At 45.9% G+C, this 20051-nt stretch overlaps 3 protein-coding genes across 9 annotated transcripts; 1 reads left to right on the top strand and 2 right to left on the bottom strand.

The window, feature by feature from the left end:
* Positions 1-976: 976 nt before the first annotated feature.
* On the bottom strand, positions 977-4708 carry best1 (bestrophin 1). 3 transcript variants are annotated; one of them, XM_053885696.1, is made up of 11 exons: positions 4601-4684; positions 4256-4328; positions 3918-4188; positions 3695-3789; positions 3257-3490; positions 3032-3186; positions 2880-2954; positions 2651-2803; positions 2507-2587; positions 2278-2429; positions 977-2219 (listed from the first exon to the last, which is right to left on the bottom strand). In XM_053885696.1, the coding sequence occupies exons 3-11, from the start codon at positions 4067-4069 to the stop codon at positions 1187-1189; spliced, it is 2130 nt and encodes a 709-aa protein (XP_053741671.1). In that variant the 5' UTR covers positions 4070-4188; positions 4256-4328; positions 4601-4684; the 3' UTR covers positions 977-1186. The 3 variants fall into 3 exon arrangements, with proteins under 3 accessions (XP_053741671.1, XP_053741669.1, XP_053741670.1); XM_053885694.1 differs by having other exon boundaries at positions 2880-2957; positions 4601-4683; XM_053885695.1 differs by lacking the exon at positions 4256-4328 and having other exon boundaries at positions 2880-2957; positions 4601-4708.
* A 332-nt stretch (positions 4709-5040) lies between these two features.
* Positions 5041-13389, top strand: rab3il1 (RAB3A interacting protein (rabin3)-like 1). 5 transcript variants are annotated; one of them, XM_053885457.1, is made up of 13 exons: positions 5041-5086; positions 5281-5507; positions 8208-8391; positions 8456-8551; positions 9108-9185; positions 9250-9468; positions 9598-9717; positions 10144-10272; positions 10467-10579; positions 10758-10781; positions 12380-12479; positions 12547-12613; positions 12682-13389. In XM_053885457.1, the coding sequence occupies exons 2-13, from the start codon at positions 5302-5304 to the stop codon at positions 12765-12767; spliced, it is 1422 nt and encodes a 473-aa protein (XP_053741432.1). In that variant the 5' UTR covers positions 5041-5086; positions 5281-5301; the 3' UTR covers positions 12768-13389. The 5 variants fall into 5 exon arrangements, with proteins under 5 accessions (XP_053741432.1, XP_053741431.1, XP_053741435.1 ...); XM_053885456.1 differs by lacking the exon at positions 5041-5086 and having other exon boundaries at positions 5230-5507; XM_053885460.1 differs by lacking the exons at positions 5041-5086; positions 9598-9717 and having other exon boundaries at positions 5230-5507.
* Positions 13390-14707: 1318 nt separating this feature from the next.
* On the bottom strand, positions 14708-19287 carry epx (eosinophil peroxidase). Its single transcript, XM_053886804.1, has 16 exons — positions 19202-19287; positions 19057-19144; positions 18902-18992; positions 18662-18837; positions 18447-18579; positions 17934-18063; positions 17668-17874; positions 17147-17498; positions 16931-17091; positions 16606-16864; positions 16374-16544; positions 16066-16303; positions 15787-15998; positions 15557-15721; positions 14895-14978; positions 14708-14826 (listed from the first exon to the last, which is right to left on the bottom strand). Exons 1-16 carry the CDS (start codon positions 19217-19219, stop codon positions 14708-14710), a joined length of 2604 nt encoding a protein of 867 aa, XP_053742779.1. The 5' UTR covers positions 19220-19287.
* Between the last annotated feature and the right edge of the window lie 764 nt (positions 19288-20051).

Genomic DNA, 20051 nt, shown 5'->3' with positions numbered 1-20051 from the left:
CAATTGACTTCAGTGATATGTCTTTTTTCCCATAGTGGTAGGTCACGGGTGCCCGATGAAATTTCATAATATACTGTGACAGTTGTGAACAAAGATTAAAAAAAAGTGTAATTATGCCATGGATCTTTTGCCTGAAATATGTGGATTATATATTGTTTAATTTCACATACATTTATTTTGAGCCTCTCATATAAACTCCAATGAGTATGATATGCAAGGTTTGTTACACTATTGTCTTTTTCAAGTGCTTTCATGTGTCTATTTTTGAAGGTCAGGAAATACTGGTAAAATGAGTATTATTTTTAGTATCATTTAAGCGTGATATGAGGAGAGCCCAGGAAACTATTGATTTCTAAAGATGATCTATTATATGATGAAAAGCAAATACTCTAGTTGCACGTGCTGTTTTCTAGACATCTACCACCTACCTGACAATGACTATTAGTAAATTATTAAACCTGATAGAGGTCACCACGAAGCTTGCTGTGATGGGAAAATGTGAGGTCATAAAACCTGTGCGGCAGGTCGGTTCAATTTTTCATGGGCCTGTTTGTTCTAAGTTTAGGCAGAAAACAAAGCAGTCATCTGGTTTAAAGACAACAAAATACATTTGGCTTAAATGTATTCCTGATATTTTATACAAACCCAAATGCTTATGTTGTTAATGGTTTGTTTACAACTTTATTATTTATATTTCTTTCCTGAAACTGTCCAGTAAAAGAGGATATATCAGAACTCTTAATCCACTGCTGTGTTTTTGGTTGGTGTGACGTTTTTTTTTTCTTTAAGTCCGGACCTGATTTGGCAGTGATCCTGGTGTGTCCACCGCTGCCCAGAATAAATAGCCATAGCAACTAATACCCTTGATGCGAATGACTTTCCACCTAATTCATAAGGCATTACAGCAAATTTCCACTTCTCCTGCACTTCTTCCATAAACCCACTTTTCTCTCTTCCATGTCTTACTGAGAAGAAAAGGCAATTCATTTTTATCCTCTGTTTATTGGACACATATATTGTTCACGGCAAACGACTAAGTTGGTTGTTATGAAAGAGATTACAAAGAAGGAGAGATTACCTCGGAATTGAGAGGGGTTCCGGATTAAGGTGATACATACGGATTGAGCATCTGTAAAAGGCAGTGTTTGTTCGAGTCTCTTAGAGAATTAGAACGTGTAGAACTATGTCAGTCTGGTTTCTGTCCAGCAGCTGCCTTGTTATTGCCACTCTGCACCAGTACACCCAGGAGATCGCCTTCAGCCAGTGAGATCCCAGAATCATTGGGGGAGTGTGGCTGACTGGTGTCCGGCTGTGATGCCCCGGAGGGGTGACCGTTGATGTTGGCGCTCAGCCCACCGTTGGTGCCCCCGTTGCTGGTCTTTACGTTGGCACTGAAGTTCCCGAGGTTACTGAAATTACCATTGCACAAACTTCCTGTTGTGGCAGTGCTGTTGGTGCTTGTTGCATTAATGCTCCCGGAGCTGCTGCTCGGATTACTGGGATTTGTCGGACGAGAAAGAGAGGTGAAGGAAAAGACCCTTTCAGCTCCAGCTGCCCGTGCACTTGGGGGTCCTGGCTGGCTGTCAACTGGCGGTGCAGCATCAAGAGTGAGACATGGAGGTGGAGGTCGGCGAGACAAGAGACCCTGACCTCGCCTGAGTTTAGATATTGGACAGAGTTCAGGTGGAGGATCAGGGAAGGAGAAGGCAGGAGCGCTTGGTACCCCGCCATCCTCACTGAGCCAAGGAAAAGCTGAGGATGGCGGTGGTGGGAGGTGACTGGGGATATCGGTCACCACCGGAGGAACTAGTGAGGTACAGCTTTGATTCCAATCATTTGGAGTTCGTCGAGCGGGGCGAGGACGTGGCACTGCTGGGGGCACACAGTGAATTGGTGTCTGGGGACAGCTGTAGAACCCTGGTCTCTCGAATAGTGGGACGTTGGAAAAGGCAAAGTCCTGGTCTCTCTCTTGGTTCGATGGCTGGCGAGTCTGCCCCAAAGTGCCTTGGGTCTCTGGGTGCAAGTAAAGAGGGACGCGACTGAGTGGAGCTCCAGGACGCCGGCGCAGCAGCGATACCCGGGAGGAGCGTGGGAAGTTAGGAGAGTGAACCCCAAGGAGACGACCCAGTCCCCCCAGCAACGGTGTGGAGTAATTCGCCTCCTCATTTTCCTTGATCTGCTCCAGATTAGACTGAAACTCCATCTCCTCCTTTGGGACACTGAGGATGATAAGGTTGTTAGAGTGAGTCTACAGAGTCTGGTAGAAAGAAGCAGCACCTGACGTCCAACGCGGAGCCCATGAAGGAGGGCTTGCGGTGCTCAGCGCTGGCTGCAGTGTATGGGGGCTGAGGTTCTGACTCGTTCCAGTACATGTCCCTCTCCACCACCGGGAGGCTGTCGTACATCTCATCCACCGACAGCAGGGACACCTGCCAGACCATCAGGGTGCTCCACAAGTCAATGGAAAAACAACTTGATTCCAGAAATGGAAACAAATGGTTTGAACCTGCAAATTGCGGTCAACAAGCCAGTTCGTCTCAAAGTCGTCGTCATCTTCACCGAAAGGGTTGATGAGTTGCTCAGCCACCTGAAAAGAAATCAAAAGCTTAGGTTTATGTTTAAGGCTTAGGCAACACAGACGTCATCTGACCTTCAGCCATCCAACGTAGAAGAAGAACTGCAACAAGGTAAACACTGGCAGATAGAAGTCCACATCATGACCCGGGTAGCCTTGAGCAGGATCCAAGAACTGACGACCAATGAGGCAGGCGAGGAAGAAGCTGTAGACTGCTACCGTGACCACCTGAGGAACACGTGACTGTCAGTCTTCCTGGGGGGAAGACATCTCAACAGTCATAATATACTGTAGAAACAAAAACCTGCGTGTAGACGAGAGGCAGACTGATCCAGTCATAACCATAGAGCTTCATGCAGTTCGCCCGTAGACTGTTCAACTCCTCGACAGAAGAAGAGACAGAAACCGTCAACCGAATGTGGCCATTTAAGTTTTCAAGATCGTTTTGACACCGACTGTGAGAATTGCTGTGAGAGCGACGTCGTTATTGATGCGGCCCTCGGCCCTTGCCCTCAAAGCCAAGTTCACAAACCACATGCAGGGGACCCAGAACTTGTTGTGTGGGGAGGGCAGCTCCTCCAGATGCCTCAGCTCCTCTGATGTCATCAAACCTGCGACACATTGATCTCTTCACTACAGAGAGCGACAAAAGCCATGGGTCAGGTGAGCTTCATGTCGTACCTGCCTGCACCAGGTGCTCCATCGTAGGGAACCTCTTGTAGACAGCGGTGCTGATGGAGCGGTAGATGAGGACCCCGGACAGGTTGGCGTATCGCATGAGGGTCCGCCTGGTGAGCTTGGCCACTTCGTCTGCTCCACGAACATGACCACCAACCAATGCTGCCAGCCGATCAGGCCAAGGGACGTTCTCAAACTGACCCCACCAACGGGACACCACCAAGGTAACGTAGAAACCTGGAGCACATTTTTGGTCAAATTTTTGACACATTTTTTCCCATCCCTGTGTTCGCAGGGTTTGTTTTGCTTTGTTGTTTGGGACTCTTCAGACTGGTCAAGGTGTTTTTCATTTCGACTCATCACAAACAGTAGTCCAGACCAGCAGCATTGTTGCCTTTCTATTGGGTTCCATACATGAATAGAAATCAATCGTTGACTCACCCAACACGAAGGACACGGGGATGAGCTCGGCATAGCGGTTGCAGTAGATTGACAACTTCTCAAACAGCCTTCTTTGGTCCTCCTGTAACACAAATCTGAGGAGGGGTAGATATGAATTGACTACAATGGTTTTGTTGAAAATGTTGGATGAGCTACTGTAGATGAGTGGGGTGAACTGGATCGAGCCAGCAGCCACTGAACCTCCTACTTTTCATGAGAGTACCTGTAGATGACACTGAAAGAGTAGTAGAGCAGAGTGAAGATGGCGAGTTCTCTGTAGAGAAGTTTATAGATGCTGCCCTTCCAGCGCAGGAGGAGGTGGAAGAAAGTACCGAGACCTGCATCTGCAACCCTGCGAGAGTAGGTGACTGTCATTGCTGCTGCTTGATCCCCAGCTTGCGTGCTGACGTTTGGCTGACATGAAGAAAACCAGGGAGGTTTTCCTGGTCATCGATAATCGTGCCTCTCATCGGCTCAGAATGGAGTGGAATCGACTGAAAGAAAAGCATGGCAATACTGAAGTGTTGAAGGTATAGCGAATGGCTTCAGTCTAGTTTTTACCTTTTAAACACAAAGGAAACATAAACAGAAGCCATCACCCACGATTGTAACAGGAGCTTGAAATATTGTGCCCCTAGTTATAATGACAAAACAGCACTGGTCAATATAGTGACACATTAATAACATAGTGTTATTTTCCAAGATAATTTCAGCAATAATTTAGCATTTAACATTTTTATTTTGGTAAAAATTAAAGCCATTGTGTTCATATGGCAGCTCCACTAGACACAATAAAATTCAAAAGCATATTGAAAAAAAAAACAAACTAAAATAGCAAAGTTATATGCTGCTAAACGCAAAAAGATTGCATATCTAATACCTTTAAATAAAGCAGAAAAGTGTTACCCATGAAGCGGTTGGCGGCAGTGGAATCGTGTCAGCAGCCTCCGGACTGAATGATGGAGAAAGTTGAAAAAAGAGAGCTGGAGACTTCTGCACCTCCGGTCACTTGATGTCTTAATCTAGTTCAGCAACAAAGCTGCATTGTGAGCGTCAAGTCGTGCTAATCTGACCAATCACACGCTTGAACACTTGGGCACCGCAGGTGGAAGGTGCCGCTGTTAATAACTGAATGAGATGCTTTTAATAATCAATATAATACACACGTGCCCCAATTCCAGGAATATGTGCTCCATATTTCACTCCTAGATGTTTGCATGGTGCGCCCCCAGATGGAAGGAATGTGCAGCTGTGAACTCCTGAGAAGGTGTTAGTGATTAACCCTTCTGCAGCAGCAGGGTGAAGCTGGAACAGAGGTCAGCTTGGTAAAAGCTCACCAAACCAACCTTCAAAGCCTCAAGTGACCGTGGATGACTGCAGCTTTCTAACTTGGTGAGTAGTAGCTCTTTAGCCACCAGTAGAAGAAGGCGTCTTCGACAGTTGCAAAGACTTGACCTGAGGATTTGTTTGAACTAGATATTCCATTCCTGTGTACTAAGGAGAGCTGAAGAAATACCTTAAATGCCTGACTGGTTCTGAACCTTGATGTGAGCGGAGGGACGGTAACTTGGTTTCTGACTTTCCAGCTTCCTGCCCTCAGATTTCATATGGATGCTTTTGAAGGAATTCACTCCGTCAACATTTCATCCTCTCCACCGCAAGTGACCTTATCCAGTCCATCATACGAAATCCTTGCAACAGGGCGGCCGGGAATAGCCGTGTACTCCTCTCCTGCCTTCTTCGGCTCAGCAGGAGTGGTGGTGTCAGAGAGATGTCCTTCTGGCAGGGAGGAGGGAGGCTGCAAGGTGGGAAGGTGAGCACAGGAAATCTCATCGAATAATGCATATATTTCGCTCCAGTTATGAAAGCTCATCTGTGGACTTGAGTGGAAAACACTTTAGAACCTCACTTGTTGTCTGAAGTGATATCAACACGTTACTGAATGATGTAGTGAAGACTTAAAACCAGGAGTTACCGAAGTGTGCTTCAAATAAAATTAAATAAAAATCTGTTAATTCTTAATTGTAAAAATGAATATATTTAATATGATAAGATACAATGTGATAATTAATATGATAAATATATCAAATTCTGAAAGATTAGATTGATTAGAGACTGAAAACTTTTTTCATAAAGATGTTAAAAAATAATAAAATAATCCTTAATGAAATATTAAGAAATTTTCGTTTCATTTCATTTTCAAGTTTTGAATAATAACCTTAGCAAAAAGTGCAGAGTTACTGATGTGCAAAATGGAATTAAATAAAATTAAAATTAATTAAATCTATCTATCTATCTCTCTATCTCTCTATCTATCTATATTAGTGCTGTCAGTTGAAAAAAAATCGAATTAATTACAGGATTTTGGAATTAATTAATCACATTTTTATGTCAAATCTGCTAAAGGTCTCCTGATAAAGAATTTGAGTTCTAGGATATTAAAAAATTGTAGTGCATGACTAATCAGTCGAATACAGTAAGAAGAGAAGATTTGAAATCCAACTATTTATTGGTGAACTGTTAAGCAGTAAAGGTCAAGCACATCTGCAAACCCGTTAGGCCAGGTGCATTATTCAAAAATGTAAAACAAACACAGCAATACAGTGAAATAAATGTAATAAGGCTGTTTTCAAAAATGTAAAAGAAAAACAGCGATTCAGTTAAATAAATAAAATTCTGAAATAAAATAAGGCTGTCTCAAATAGGAACTTAAACTCACTATAGCATAATAGAAGTATAACATGTCTCTAAATGGGGCAAAATGAAGAACAGTTGATACTCATAATTGTGTTAAATTTTATTGTTTGTAAAATTTGTTAAATTTTGTGTTAATTTTTTTAACGCGTTAAAATTGCTGTTGTTAAAATGACAGCACTTATATATATATGTGTGTGTGTGTGTGTGTGTGTGTGTGTGTGTGTGTGTGTGTGTGTGTGTGTGTGTGTGTGTGTGTAAAAAATATTGAAGTATTAAAATGAATTTAAAAAGAACAACTATTATTGCTACAACGTTGCAATCACTAACACCAATCTGCTTGACTGTCGTAACTCAAAACATTCCAAAACACACAACAGTGAAACATTTCAATAGATTCACTGATGGGCCACTTCGCCCCAGTCATACCCAGAGTATAGCACGCACTTATAAGTGGCTTTTGTTGGATTTACTTGGGTGTAAATGTATGATGTATAAACAAATATCGGCAGATGACGAAGCGAGGAAGCAGATCCAGCGGTTGCAGCTCCGCTCCGGTCAGTTCAGGGCGTGGACGTGTGGATGCTCGTCATGTGACCTGACAGAAACTGCAGGAACAGCAGCAACCTCAGCTCGTCACTCGGAGGCTCGTGTTTCCACGAGAAGGAAAACACTCGCGACACATGTGTATAACAAAAAAAAAGAGGCTATTGTCACACGGTAGTCTGGTTGCGAGGAGCTCGGCTGTTGACGACGCCAGCGTCCGCATTCCTCCGCTGATGTAAAACATTGGCTCGGTGCAGCTAACTGTAGCTTCTGCACCTCATCGTTCCTCTTTAACGCCAACACTCGTGTGGAAGTGGGAAGAGCGAGAAAGTCTGGCTCACGTTTCCTGCTTGGAAGGGCTTTGGTTCCGACGGGGTGAGTAGTCATAGAAGGAGGAAAGCGACTCTCCCGGTGAAGTTAAAGCTAATGTTCTCCTGCTAGTTAGCTAATAGGTGTTTGATGTACTTTAAACGCTTTCTCTTTTTGACAGGAGAGTGTTTTTTATGATGTGTTCAACTGTGGGAAAGTTGTGTTTTATGGCAATACGGGAACTGTCGTGGCTCTCGTTTACTGAACAACTTCATACTTCTACTGTAAACACGTGAAATAAATACTTATATTTTAGATGATGTATGTTTATATGCTAAATATATCTGCATGCTGAAGTCTGTATTAAAGGGCTGAAGTGGGCAATGAAGTTCCCAAGTCGGAGTGCAGCATTCAGGTTCAGCAGTAAAGCAGTTTTATCACTGGAGCTTCTGAGGACTTATAACATAATAAATGTTGTTTATTCTACAATACTGGGAAAAAGTACTTGCTTTTAGAAAGGCATAATATTTGGAAACAAAGTTTGCTTTTAAAATAGATTAAGCAAGTGTTACAGTAGAAGTATTAACCTTTACACTAAACACAGTCTGGAGGAAGTCTTTATTTGTGAGACTTGAAAGTTGATGTTTAATGTTACAATAAGGCAGTTCAATTCTGGCATGAGGCAGCTCATGGTGTATAGGTTAATAGGTCACTCTACATTGTGTGTGTGTGTGTGTGTGTGTGTGTGTGTGTGTGTGTGTGTGTGTGTGTGTGTGTGTGTGTGTGTGTGTGTGTGTGTGTGTGTGTGTGTGTGTGTGTGTGTGTGTGTGTGTGTGTGTGTGTGGGGAAAGGGTCAGGGGGGTCTGTCTGCTGATGAAGTGGTGACCTCCAGAGGGTGTCACACCCCTCATGTGAATGAATGAATTCTGGATCCTATGCTGATGAAATGTGTGATCGTTCGAAGGTTGGTAGACCTGGATTCGGACCTGGAGTCCAGTGTGGAGGGCGAGGACTTGGCCGGGCCGACCTCTGGGCCAGCAAATGGCGAACTCTTCCATCTCCGCAGATCATCGCTGGAAGTCAGAGAAAAAGAAATCAGAGAAAAGAGCTCTGAGATCCTGAGGGAACAGCTGGATGCCGCACAGCGGGTACAGCCCATGAAATATTTCAATTCGTGACATTATTTTACCTTTCATTTGTTGCTCTCCCCAGGAACTGAAACTTAAAGACAAGGAGTGTGAGCGTTTGTCGCAGGTCAGGAATCAGCTGGAGCAAGAACTGGAGGAGCTGACTGCTAGTCTTTTTGAGGTTAGCTGGGAGGATCAGTCATTTGTTCTGCAGTGTTTGGCCTTCAACAAAATTCAATTGAAAAAGTCTTCAAGTTTGTGGTCACAGTTGCGCTTTTGCTGAGTCTCGGTTTTCAATAGATTTTGAGCCTTTGGTTTATAGATTTTAAGCTTCCCCTTTTCCCAGTAAGACTTTCTGCTGTCTCTCTTTCATTGTGATGCAACTCTTCCGTCTTTTTCCCTGAAGCAGCAGTAACCCTTGTTCCCCTCACTACTGCTGTTACATGTTAACCCAGACATGTTTGTGTGTAACTTCACTCAATTATGTTGATGTTTTCTGAGTATCTGCTGAGCAAGTTTCTCCACTGGTTTCTTCAGGGCCCTCTAATTATAATCTCAATCAAGCATTGCTGTGTTATGATAATTTTAAATGTTAAGTTTGACATCTAAGCTGCATTAAAATAGTTTTATTAGGTGTTATTATCCGTATATTGAGCTATAGGTAGCATGCAAACTCTAGTAGGAGGTCTGTCAAACTATTTTTAATAGTACCTGAGCTTGTTTTTCCACTCACTTAGGAAGCTCACAAGATGGTCCATGAAGCCAACGTCAAACAGGCGGCAGCAGAGAAGCAGCTGAAAGAGGCGCAGGGGAAGGTGAGTGGCGGACTCATCCCTCCAGCTCCAGTTTGTTTTTGCTAATGCTACCCCTCCTTCTCAGATTGATGTTCTGCAGGCTGAAGTGACAGCCCTCAAAACCCTGGTGTTGACCTCAACGCCGTCTTCACCAAATCGGCAGCTGCACCCGCAGCTACTATCTTCAGGTACCAGAGGTTCACACAAAAATCACGTTCGCAACAAAAGCACCAGCGGCAGCTTCGCATCGTCACCGGCAAAACAAGAGCCCGGCCTGGTGTCTGCTCCCAAAGAGGACAGAGAGGTGAGTCTTCTCTCTAACATGCCGCTCCTTTTCTGCCTGACCGTAGGCCTGATCCTGTTGGTTTCTCTCAGAGCTTTCTAACATCTCCCTCACTTGTTGCTCTTCCCTCTGTCATCTGTTGCCTCTCAGCCTGCTGTACCTGCTCTCCTCTCTCTGATTCTTTGCTTGATCCCTGGCCAGTCTCTCAGGGTCAGCGATGACCCTTACTGGCTAGAGCAGGGGGAGGGGATATGCTCTGACCCCAGACAGGTAACTGCTCAGTTAGAGGCCTCTCCCTTCATCTTTGTTTTCTTTCTCGTTTTTACTCTTCAAATGACTCAAACTTTATTTGGAGCTCCTTTTTTTTCACCAGCCTAAAAGAAGAGTGCCAAGTGAGCAACACTGAAAAAAGCTTAGACTGCTATGGAACAAGAGTCGTCACCATACAAAAAGTGCTCAACTCAATAAACCCAATGCTATGGATACGAAAATGACAAATAAGCAATAAAACACATTTGCTAAAATAGACACATTAATACCATAAATTATTAGAAAACAAATAAAAACAAGAGAATGGCATTCTCATCTTTAGCTGCATTGCAGAAGAAGATTACTTGCACGTAAAGTAGAAGCCAGATTTAGGAGCTCTGGTCCCTGTTGTTTTTTGTTTTAATGTTCTGATGTCCTTTGCTGCAGATGGACTCCGTACTGTACGCAGAGTTCCTAATGTGGAAGGAACGTCCGAGTCTGGATCGCACCTCGGCCTTCATCAGTCGGATCTACAGAGAAGATATCGGACCCTGCCTGACCTTCACTCGCTCTGAGGTCAGGATCTCCATGCCTGACACTCTACCTTTATATGATTGGCTCAAGAAATTGTGTGGACGTTCATCCAAGTGACAAGTAGCACACAAGGGCAGAAACAGTGTTAGGATTTTGATCATCATTGATAACCAAGGTTATCGAATGCAGTCTCAGCCTTTTAGGTCTGGTCGTCTCATGGCTGCTTCTGTCCTCAGCTCTCCCACCTGGTGCAGAGCGCAGTGGAGAGCAACTCCCTGACCGTCGAACCGGTGGCGTTGTCTGCCCTGCCAATGGTGAAAGCCTCAGCGGTCGAATGTGGCGGTCCAAAGTGAGTGATCTCGATCAAACATGATACCACTTGTCCGTCGTTGGATTTGCTTCACAGCGAGTTTTTACGAATCACCGTCATTTGAGTTTCTTGCTCTTGAGTTTCTCTCCACACCAAACCAATGATGTAAAGTGTTTCCGCCTGTGGCCACATTTTCACTGCTGATCTTGTTTTCCAGTGGCTGTAGGGCGGCAGTAGAGACGTAAGTCATCACAGGAAGTAAAGCCACTTCACTAATAATAATGAGTGTTGCATGGCACCCAACATTGTCTGTGCAATGTGTGATAACACATTTCTGCATCTGTGTCTGTTGTGTTTTTTAAGTCACTAACTGCAGCTGCACGCATCCTGTGTCGCCCTGTTTGTATCCAGCAAAACCCATGCTTTTTACTGGGCTGTTACCTGTGGTCAATGCAGAATTTTTTTTTGCATCATAAGTTGAAGACAGTGTAGAATGAGTTGACAAGTGGCATTTATATACAAATATTTCCCTCTAATTAAGAACATTGCCTCCCAAGTTTAAGATAATAACAATTCCAGGGTCCAGATTGTGGATATTCTTGACCCCGCAAAGGTTGCTCCAATGTTCATGGGTCATACAGGCGCTTGACAGCCTTGAAAGTGCTGGGGTTTTCACAGATGATTATGAGCTCTCTGACTGAGCAGTTCTGAGTGTGTTTTCAAGTTGAAATACTTTGCATCCTGCACGCTGTGTCTGCCTTTGTCCCGCTCCTTTTCAGAAGAACCTGGTTGGAGAACTACTGACATGCTTAGAGGCTGCCCTTTAAAAGCAGCGTTAGCTTGATGAAAACTAACATGCATTCATGACCTCCTCACTGAAAACAATGCTGGTTGTGTCTGTCTTAGTTCAGTTGTGATTTACTGCTACTGGGGAGTGCTGGAAAATGAACCTTGAAAGTGCTGGAACAGTGCTTGAATTTGACATGGGAAGAGCTGGACCTGAATGCTGCTGTTGTGTGTCCAACTCTTGTTGAGAGCTGTAACAGTTTCATGAAGGCAGATCACAGTCCTTGGCTGAAGACAGAGTTTTGAGAATATACCGTTTATTTCTGATCTGATGGTCCGTGTTGGTGCGGAGACACTGATTTTTAGATTGTTAGATTGACAAAATTCCTGCTGAAGTGCATGTTCATGAACTCAACACCATTGTTGTTTCATGGTACAAGCATATCATAATGTTTTATTTTGCTTAGAAATGCTATCTGGTGGATGTTTCATTTGCCATTGACATGATCCGATTATTTTCATTTGAATTTTTGTGGTCACATTCTGCTGTTGGGTCTAAAATGTCCCTGAAATGGAAATATTATTAAAATAAATATAATTATATTATTAAACATTAATGCCAGATTTCTTGATAACAACACTATACCACATGACTACGGGTTTAGTGTTTGTGTCACGAAAATATTGTGGTGCAAACGATGTAGAAAGTCGGATGTCAGCCTCTGGATTTAGCTGTTGATCAGCTGCAAGCAGGAAATGACTGTCTATACTGTACATTGAAGGGCAAGCAGAAAATTGCCACTGCCTTAACTTACAGGGAGCACGAGTGAGGGACATCTTGAATGTTGGATCGAGACACGATAACGGTATATGATTCAGGCGTAATGTCAAGGCTTTTAAAATGTTAAAATGTTTCGCTTCATGAAAAAATAAATGTAAAAGTCATAATAATAATATCAAAGTGGGGTTTATTCAAAAGACTTTGTGTCTTTATCGTTTTCAGCACAATGATTTTGCGGAACATACTTCTCACTGCAGATGTTTCTTCTTCAGAAAATGTGCGTTAAGCGGCATGTCTCAGCTGTGCAGACATCGCATCAAGCTAGGAGACAAGGGGAACTACTACTACATCTCCCCCTCCAGTCGAGCGCGGGTGAGTGTCAGGCACGTTTTTACATTTCCTGTGGCCATTTGTCTGAATCCTGCTTCCTCACTGGCAGATCACTGCGGTGTGTAATTTCTTCACTTACATGCGCTACATCCAGCAGGGACTGGTGAGACACGACGGTGAGCAGATGTTCTCTCTGGCCACTTGTTTGGACTTTGACAGTTGAAGTGTGTTTTCTGTCATCCAGCTGAGCAGATGTTCTGGGAGGTGATGCGTCTGCGGCGGGAGATGACTGTCGCCAAGCTAGGGTTCTACCTCACCGACCAGGGATAGAAGAGGCTGATCCAGTCCAGGTTCACCTGTGGTAACCTCTTTATGTAGCAGGTTGGAGAGAGTGGTGTCACTCTCCACTTACACATGGCAATACAAGTCAAAACAGGGCCAAATTCAGATGATGTACCAAATATGAACCACTGCAGTGCACCTCCTTTTGTGACGTTCTGTCTCACCACGGCTGAAGCTTTAGGTGCAACCATGTAGTGTTCTGTAGGTGACAGTCACATAGCATCACTTTTTGTGCCAATAAAACCCTCTTTCTGACCACAGTATCGGGGGTGACTTTACAGTGATGAAAAGTCATGTGTTGTGGTCCTCACAGGGTTGTAAACATGGCACCACTGTGGCCTTACCGGCTCCACCGGAGCTGTAGCTGCATTTTGTCACCAGCTGTTGCATGAAACCGCTCAGATTATCAAAGGTGCCGACTCACTGTGCTTCACTCAAGATGCTGTGCCTCCAGACCCACTCTGTGTACCTCACAGTTCAGTGCTAATCATGAAAATGTATTCTGAAGGTGATGATGATGAATCATGTCCACAAGTGCAATACTCACTTCTCAGCCTGAACAAGACTCCACTGTCGACACTCCAAATAAAGTCCAGGCCTGCAAACGTCACCTTTGTCCGGTGTGTGATTCAGAGAGGCAGGTTAGTGATGACTCACTCAGATTATATTCAGTGCTGAACAACAGGTTAGTGACACAGAGACCCATTTCGCACCACCTAACACTGACACACGCCCACACGGAGCAAGGAGTCCTGCTCACAGAGGCTTTACAGGCAGAAATCTGTTTGTAGAACAGGCATTCCTGAAAGGTTTTAGCTTCCGGAGCGAAGCTTGTTATTCTGTTTACGGCCTCATGAGGAACAGTAGCTCTCACATACCAGAGTTCTTAAGTGTGATCACTTTTATTAAGCTGCTCTTTATGACATACAGTGACACTGGTTTAATATTAGCTTTTGATCAAGAGGGTCTAACACTGTAGTTCAGGGGTTCCATCACTCCTCACCTAAGTCTTGATCTCTTAGTCTTGGTCGTTTTTGCTTCAAAAATGGAACCATTTTGAATGAGTGCGATAGGGGGAACCCCAGACAATAACTCAGTGGAAGTTGTTGATCTATATCTTGAGCAACTTCATATCAGCTCAAAAACTAAAAGTCAGGATTTGTTTGATTTGACTACTGGGCAGAGAGAGGGAGGTGAAGAAGAGAGTGCAGCCAGTGGGGGAAGAGGAAGCAACAGCCTACAGAGGTGATGTGTGAAGGAAAAGAGACAGGAGATGGTGGATGAATAATCTTGGAGATATATGTACAGTAGCAAGTAAAAGGGGAAGTGCAATACTACTCATGAGTTCATAGACGCAGGGAGGATAGGTAGTGACCATGGAGGCGACTGACATCTGACAGCAAATGTGGAAAGAAGAAGAGGTTTGGGCGTAAATGTGAAATCTTTATTGTATAAAAACAGTGACATTTTGTCATCAAGGAGTTGTTCATGAGATTTATCCATGAAATCAAACAAAATAATCTCAAGGAATTTATTGAACTTGAACTCTGAACTTTATTGAAGAGTTGGTATTTTGATCTGCTCATTGGCAGTGTAACATATAGCTGCGACATATTAGCATAGGTGAGGTTTATTTGTGGGACAAAAGGGGCTCAAAAATGTGGATCCCTGAAACTGCCACAGTGGAAAGACAAATTCATCTACATGTTCTTGTTGAATGTGGTGGTTTTTTTTTGTTCTCATGTCGCTACAAACAACACGACTTGCCATATTATTATTATTATTTTTTTGTAAAATAGCTGACTTGTCTAGTTTGTCCTTTGGCAACACTCCCTTTGAACCATCCCTTCTTTCATGGGGAAATACCTGCAACAAAAAATGTAAGTGCATTTAAGGACAGTGGCATGAGGTGATTTATTTTTATTTTTTTATATTTTTTTGCGGGTGATGTACCTTCGATAGCAGAGCAGGACCATCACCAGCGCTGCAGCGCCACCAATCACAGTGATCACAGCTGTGACCAAAGACACTGACAGTGATGAAGGCTCTGGATCAAAACAACAACAGCAAAGCTTCAGAACTGACCCAGAGATGGTGAAATGCACAAGGACCCACCGGAGCATGTGAAGGAGCCCGGCAGGTTGATGCATTCCTGGCTCTGCGGGCAAGGAGGAGCCTGTTCTTTGCATTCATTTACATCTACAAGGAAAGGAATCGGGTCATTTATTTCACTGCAGATGTTAACCCTCACCCAAACCCTACACACCAGGAAGACGGGTAAAAGAACCTATGGTGGTGAAGGCCATTGTAGAATGTTGTTTGAGTTGGCATCATCTCAGAAGGTGTAACCGAACTGAAAGTCAACTGAGGTCTCAACGTCATCTTTCCTCCACAGAGCCTTGTGTTTTGTTAAGTGTCCGTTTCCCAGAAACACAAATGTGCTGACCACAAAAGCCTTTTTTTTTGCTGATGTTTTGATTCTTTGCTATGTAGAGCATGTGAATCACATATGAGGATGTGGTTTTAAAGGTTCGTTGACTTAAAACCGCTCACTGTGGCAGTTTTAGAATTAAACCCTCAACAAATTTCAGTGGAGTAATTCTACCTTCTTGGAACAAAGATCTGCAGTCTCACAGCAAGGAGTTTGCTGGTTCAACTCAGGCTTGAGTAAACTGCAGGTTTGGACTGAACTAGGACTCAGGTGCATCCCATAGTCCAAAAACATGCAGCCTCTGTGTCACGCACATGATTTATCAAGACCTGGGTCGGGACTGTACCTTGGCATGTTGGAGGCGCGGGCTTCCACTGACGACTGGAGACGTCGCAGCTGATTGTGGAGGAACCATGCAGCTTGAATCCAGACTGGCACTGATAGATGACCTTGGAGTTGCACAGTAGAAAATAACCAGAAAGAATCCTGGGAACTGGACCGCAGTGAGGATCTAGGATTGAAATTGTGTTACTAAGTGCTCATCACTCTCAATGGAGAGACCTTCTCTGGCCTCACCAGAGTCTGGTTCCTTCCATGCGTGAAGTTCAAGATGAGGGACAAGAGGGCTGGAGCAGGACAACATGGCTTCTGGGTTTTCTGTGCGTGAGAAAGGATCGACAGGGACATGTGTGATGTGGCTGTTGTCACAAATGATGCGGGACAGAGAGACTGTGCGGAGACTTTGTCTCTGAGCCCTGGTGAAGACTCCCTCCCTCTGCCACCAAAACCTGCCAAGATGAAGATCAGCACGTGTCTTTCAACTCCTCTGGACCAGTAACTGTGCAGACCACCCACCTGTCTCCGTCTCGCAAGGCTCTGAACTGCCTGGCCAGCAGACATGCCAGCAGGGGTCCCACTCTGCCTCCCGGGAGAGCGGGCTCGGCGATGGCACCCACCCACACGTCTATGTTGTGCGGTGTGCCGTAGAGCATCTGGAATTTATGTGCCAAAGTTTGGTTCCCCAGGATGATTGCCAGCTCTGATGCTGTGTTGGGTGCAGGCAGACCACAAAGTCTTCGCCATGAGCCGTAACCTGGGAAGAAGGAACTCGGTTGACAAGGAGATACACGAGTGAGAGGGATGTTTTTACTGCTAGCTAGTACCTGGCAGACCGTGATCCCGGCCCCGCTGGAGGTTAAGGGAGCCGAGGTCTAGAGGCATCCCGCCCTGAGCCTGAAACAACCTCTCAGTCAGCTCCTCCACCATCATCTGACCAGGAGTCTGGAGCTTGGCCGGCGACAGCAACAGACCACGGAGCACTGGGTCGATGCCACCTGCCGAGACCCAAACATGCCAGATCACACCAGACCACTGAAGACTTTCATCATCACTCACCTTCCTGCACGACCCTCCAAGAGGCGAACAGCGAGTGATGGAGAGGAAGCGACGGATGTCTGGGATCAGCGACGTATCCTGCTCCGAGGCGGGAAACTATCGGCTGAATGGTGACGTGTGCAAAACGAAATGCAGCAGCAGCAAAGACGTTGGCGATGCTTGGGTCAACCGTGTCGTTATAACCACTGTAGGGAGGCATCAGGCTGGAGAGGGCGCTCTCTCCGAGGACATGAGGCAAGTAGTGGTCCCATGTCAGGATCTGAAGAGCGGAAGTGCAGGTGATCGGCGGTGTCAACACCAAATCAAGGAACGTGCTGAAACCCACCTGATGAACGGCCCCCAAGATCTTCCGAGCTTCTTGATAAAGGGTCTCTGGACTCCAGTGAGGATTGAGGAGCTGCAGAGCCCCCACAAGCCGGTTGTGTTCCCTCAGGAAGAGTGTGTGCAGGGCGATCATCCCAAGATGCTCGTTCGCTCTTGAATCTCCTGTGTGTCGTGAGTCATGAGCCGCAGAAGGCTAATAAAACACTCTTGGACTCACCAGCCTGGAAACACGACGTGATGTTGCCACGAAGTGCGGATCTGTTGGTGGCGTTTCGTGGCCCACATGGGTCAAAGTGAGTCTGCAGACGAGGCATGTAGGGCATGTACGCCAGCCCGTGATCCATGTGCTGCATGTTGAGCGCCATGGAGCCCATGGAGGACGAGTGGTTTCGGAGCTCGGAGGCCTGAGTGACGGAGCTGCCGTACACCATGCTGGCATCTACAAAGGACGTGATGGCGTTCAGCTGCTCCCGATGGTGGCGGGGCAGAACTCCATCAACGCAGCTGGGGGCCGAGCGGAAGAAGGGCATGCAACCCTGAAGGTCTCTGCGTGGGTCGGAATGTGGGATCTGTGGAGGCGGTTTTGTTATGGAAACTGAACTACTGCTGAGGTGAATAATTCAGTCATTCATGAACAAATAAGGCAGCAGAAGCTGCTGCTCTTGAAGAGTACGACCACATGGTTGTATGCGGGTGAAAACCTGAAATAAGGATGTAGGGGGAGAAGGCTGAAGAAACCTGGATTGGGAAGCAGGGCGTGTCCCGACTGCAGGTCTGGGCGCAGTCTGCTCCGGTTCTGAAGGCAGATGTGCTGGGGCTCTGGGGGGTCAGCACCAAGTCATGGTCGATCCACTGGCCCCACTCCACCAACAGGTGGGACAGAGTGGAGTCCAGGGCGATGTGCTCATTGTGCGTGAACAACACCTCCTGGGAGACCAGCCGCACCTACGAATCAGGAAGTCAACCAGCCTGCTGTCGAGACGTGGGACTGAGGCAGGGCTTACTGGAGGAAGGGTGAAATTGTGGTAGGTATAAGAGGGGTCCCAGCCTTTTGGCATTCCCCAGACATCCTCGTATTCTGGAGGCAGCCAGCGGGAGTATGGTATGTTGGCAGCACCCCACCGTGGATGTCGTCTGTGGAGGTGACAGCACAGGCTCAGAGAGCAGACCATTCCATTACTGTGAGATTTGAAACATCCGACTTATGACTGGGACTGGTTCTGACCAACCAGTCGTAAGTCGGATTGGGCGTAAGTGGAATGCCATTCAAAATAGCCGACGCGAGGGTTATAGCTACTACTGTAGTGGTAGATCTCTGAGTGAGATGCTGGATACTGTGCTGCCGTCGTATGCGTAGCCAGACATTGAATTAAAAAAAAAGCATCTGCTGGAGTGAAGCACTACAATTGGAATACAGATGGGATAATGAAATATTGATCCAAAAAGTTAGACAACTGAAGACTGAAATGTAAGTCGGCTGATAGCAGTGAAGTCATTTTAGAAGAGTCCACGCTCACCTGTTGTTGCACTCCCCCGTCAGGCTTCTGTAGCGCTCAGACAGACAGTCACTGGCACAGTTGGGTGTCTGCAGCTCAGCAGAGCAGCCGGTCACCTGCTGCAGGTTCTGCATGTCGTCCTCGCTCAGCAGATCTGCGGGAGACCCCCCCTCTCTGATGAAGAGATCCATTCCTCTCCGGCCCACCCTGATAGTTGTCACGGAAAATCCGGGTACCTTTGGGGTCCGGCTGTGCCATGGCATGAGTGTAGACCATTTCCCTGATCAGCTCCACAGTGTTGTCCAGCAGCTCCGCAGCCCTGATCTGAGCCCTGGTTCTGGATCCAGGCTGCTTAAACTGAGCCAGCAGGTCACTAGGCCGCAGGGCTCCCTCAGACACGGACTTCTTCAACCTGAGTGGATTCAGATCTGTCAGTGCCTGCGCAAACCCCCACACGAGAACCTGAATGCTTTCACCTGTCACTGGAGCGGACGTACGCCGCATCAGTCAGTCGGGTCGCCTGCTGCAGAGCCTCCTTCACGAAGGCCGAACCCAAATACACTGTCCCTAAAACGGAGTGAGAGATGAGTCAGAGAAGGTCAGGTTCAGCATCACCTCCATGAAATCCTACCTGAAGTGTTGCTGACAGCTCGGCTCTGTGACGCCTGCTCAGGCAGGCACAGCAGGACCAGGGAAAGTCCGAGCACAGAGCGGAACACCTGAAACTGTACCTCTTAAAACGTGCAATTCATCAAGAAAAGACACGGCAATCTCACCGGCAGTCCAGAGTCCATCAGTCCTGCGAGGATTCAGAAGTCAAAACTAACCAACCATCGCATCCTGCTGCTGCCGCCGCGGCGAGTATCACCAGGTGGGTTGTTCTCAGATGGTGCCATTTATACACAGACAGGTATGTGCAGAATCCCCTTATCTGTCCCTCTGGTGACAGAACCAGGACTTCAAACACTGGACTCGACCTCATAACCTTTTCAATTGACTTATGAGTCAGTCCAAACTCCCACCGTGGGGAGATCCAACTCCTGTAACATTCCGAAAGCAGAGGAGGCTGGGACACGTGGTCCTCGTGGCCGTGCACCAGTCGCGCTTCATATTTGTTTTCTAGAGCTGCATCTCTTCACTGTCTCACATGAGTGTTTTATTATTCAGCAAAATATCTGGGCCAAAAAGCTGTGGGTTCAAATCCTGGGTGATGTCAGTGGTCCTTGATGTCACCCACCTAATCCATTTGGGTAAGAAGCAATTTTGAGTGAAACACTGGCTTGATCCTTGATCCTGTCCGTTTCCTAGTAGTGCAGAGTTGGCTCCCAGCTACAGGGGAAAGTGGCAGCGAACCACCTGGAAAGTTTGCCAGTGAAGCTTAAAAAAACATGGAACTGTGCAAAAACTACTGGTAAGTTTCAAATACAAATAATACATGAAAAGTCGAGTTGAAAGAGAAGGTTTGGCAGTATGCAACACTGTGCTTTCATCAGTACTAACCAGTGGAAATCTGAATAAACGTCAACAGCTTCAGATTTATGTACAGGTTACAGCCAGAATATTTGTTACTGGCTGCACCTGTGCGAGTCCCTATGTGAGGGCTGTGAAGGATAAATAAACTTCTGG

Source organism: Synchiropus splendidus, chromosome 14, assembly GCF_027744825.2.
Source record: "Synchiropus splendidus isolate RoL2022-P1 chromosome 14, RoL_Sspl_1.0, whole genome shotgun sequence".
Lineage (NCBI taxonomy): Eukaryota > Metazoa > Chordata > Actinopteri > Syngnathiformes > Callionymidae > Synchiropus > Synchiropus splendidus.
Note: the sequence above shows the minus strand (reverse complement) of the source record. Positions and strands in the feature narration are given on the sequence as shown.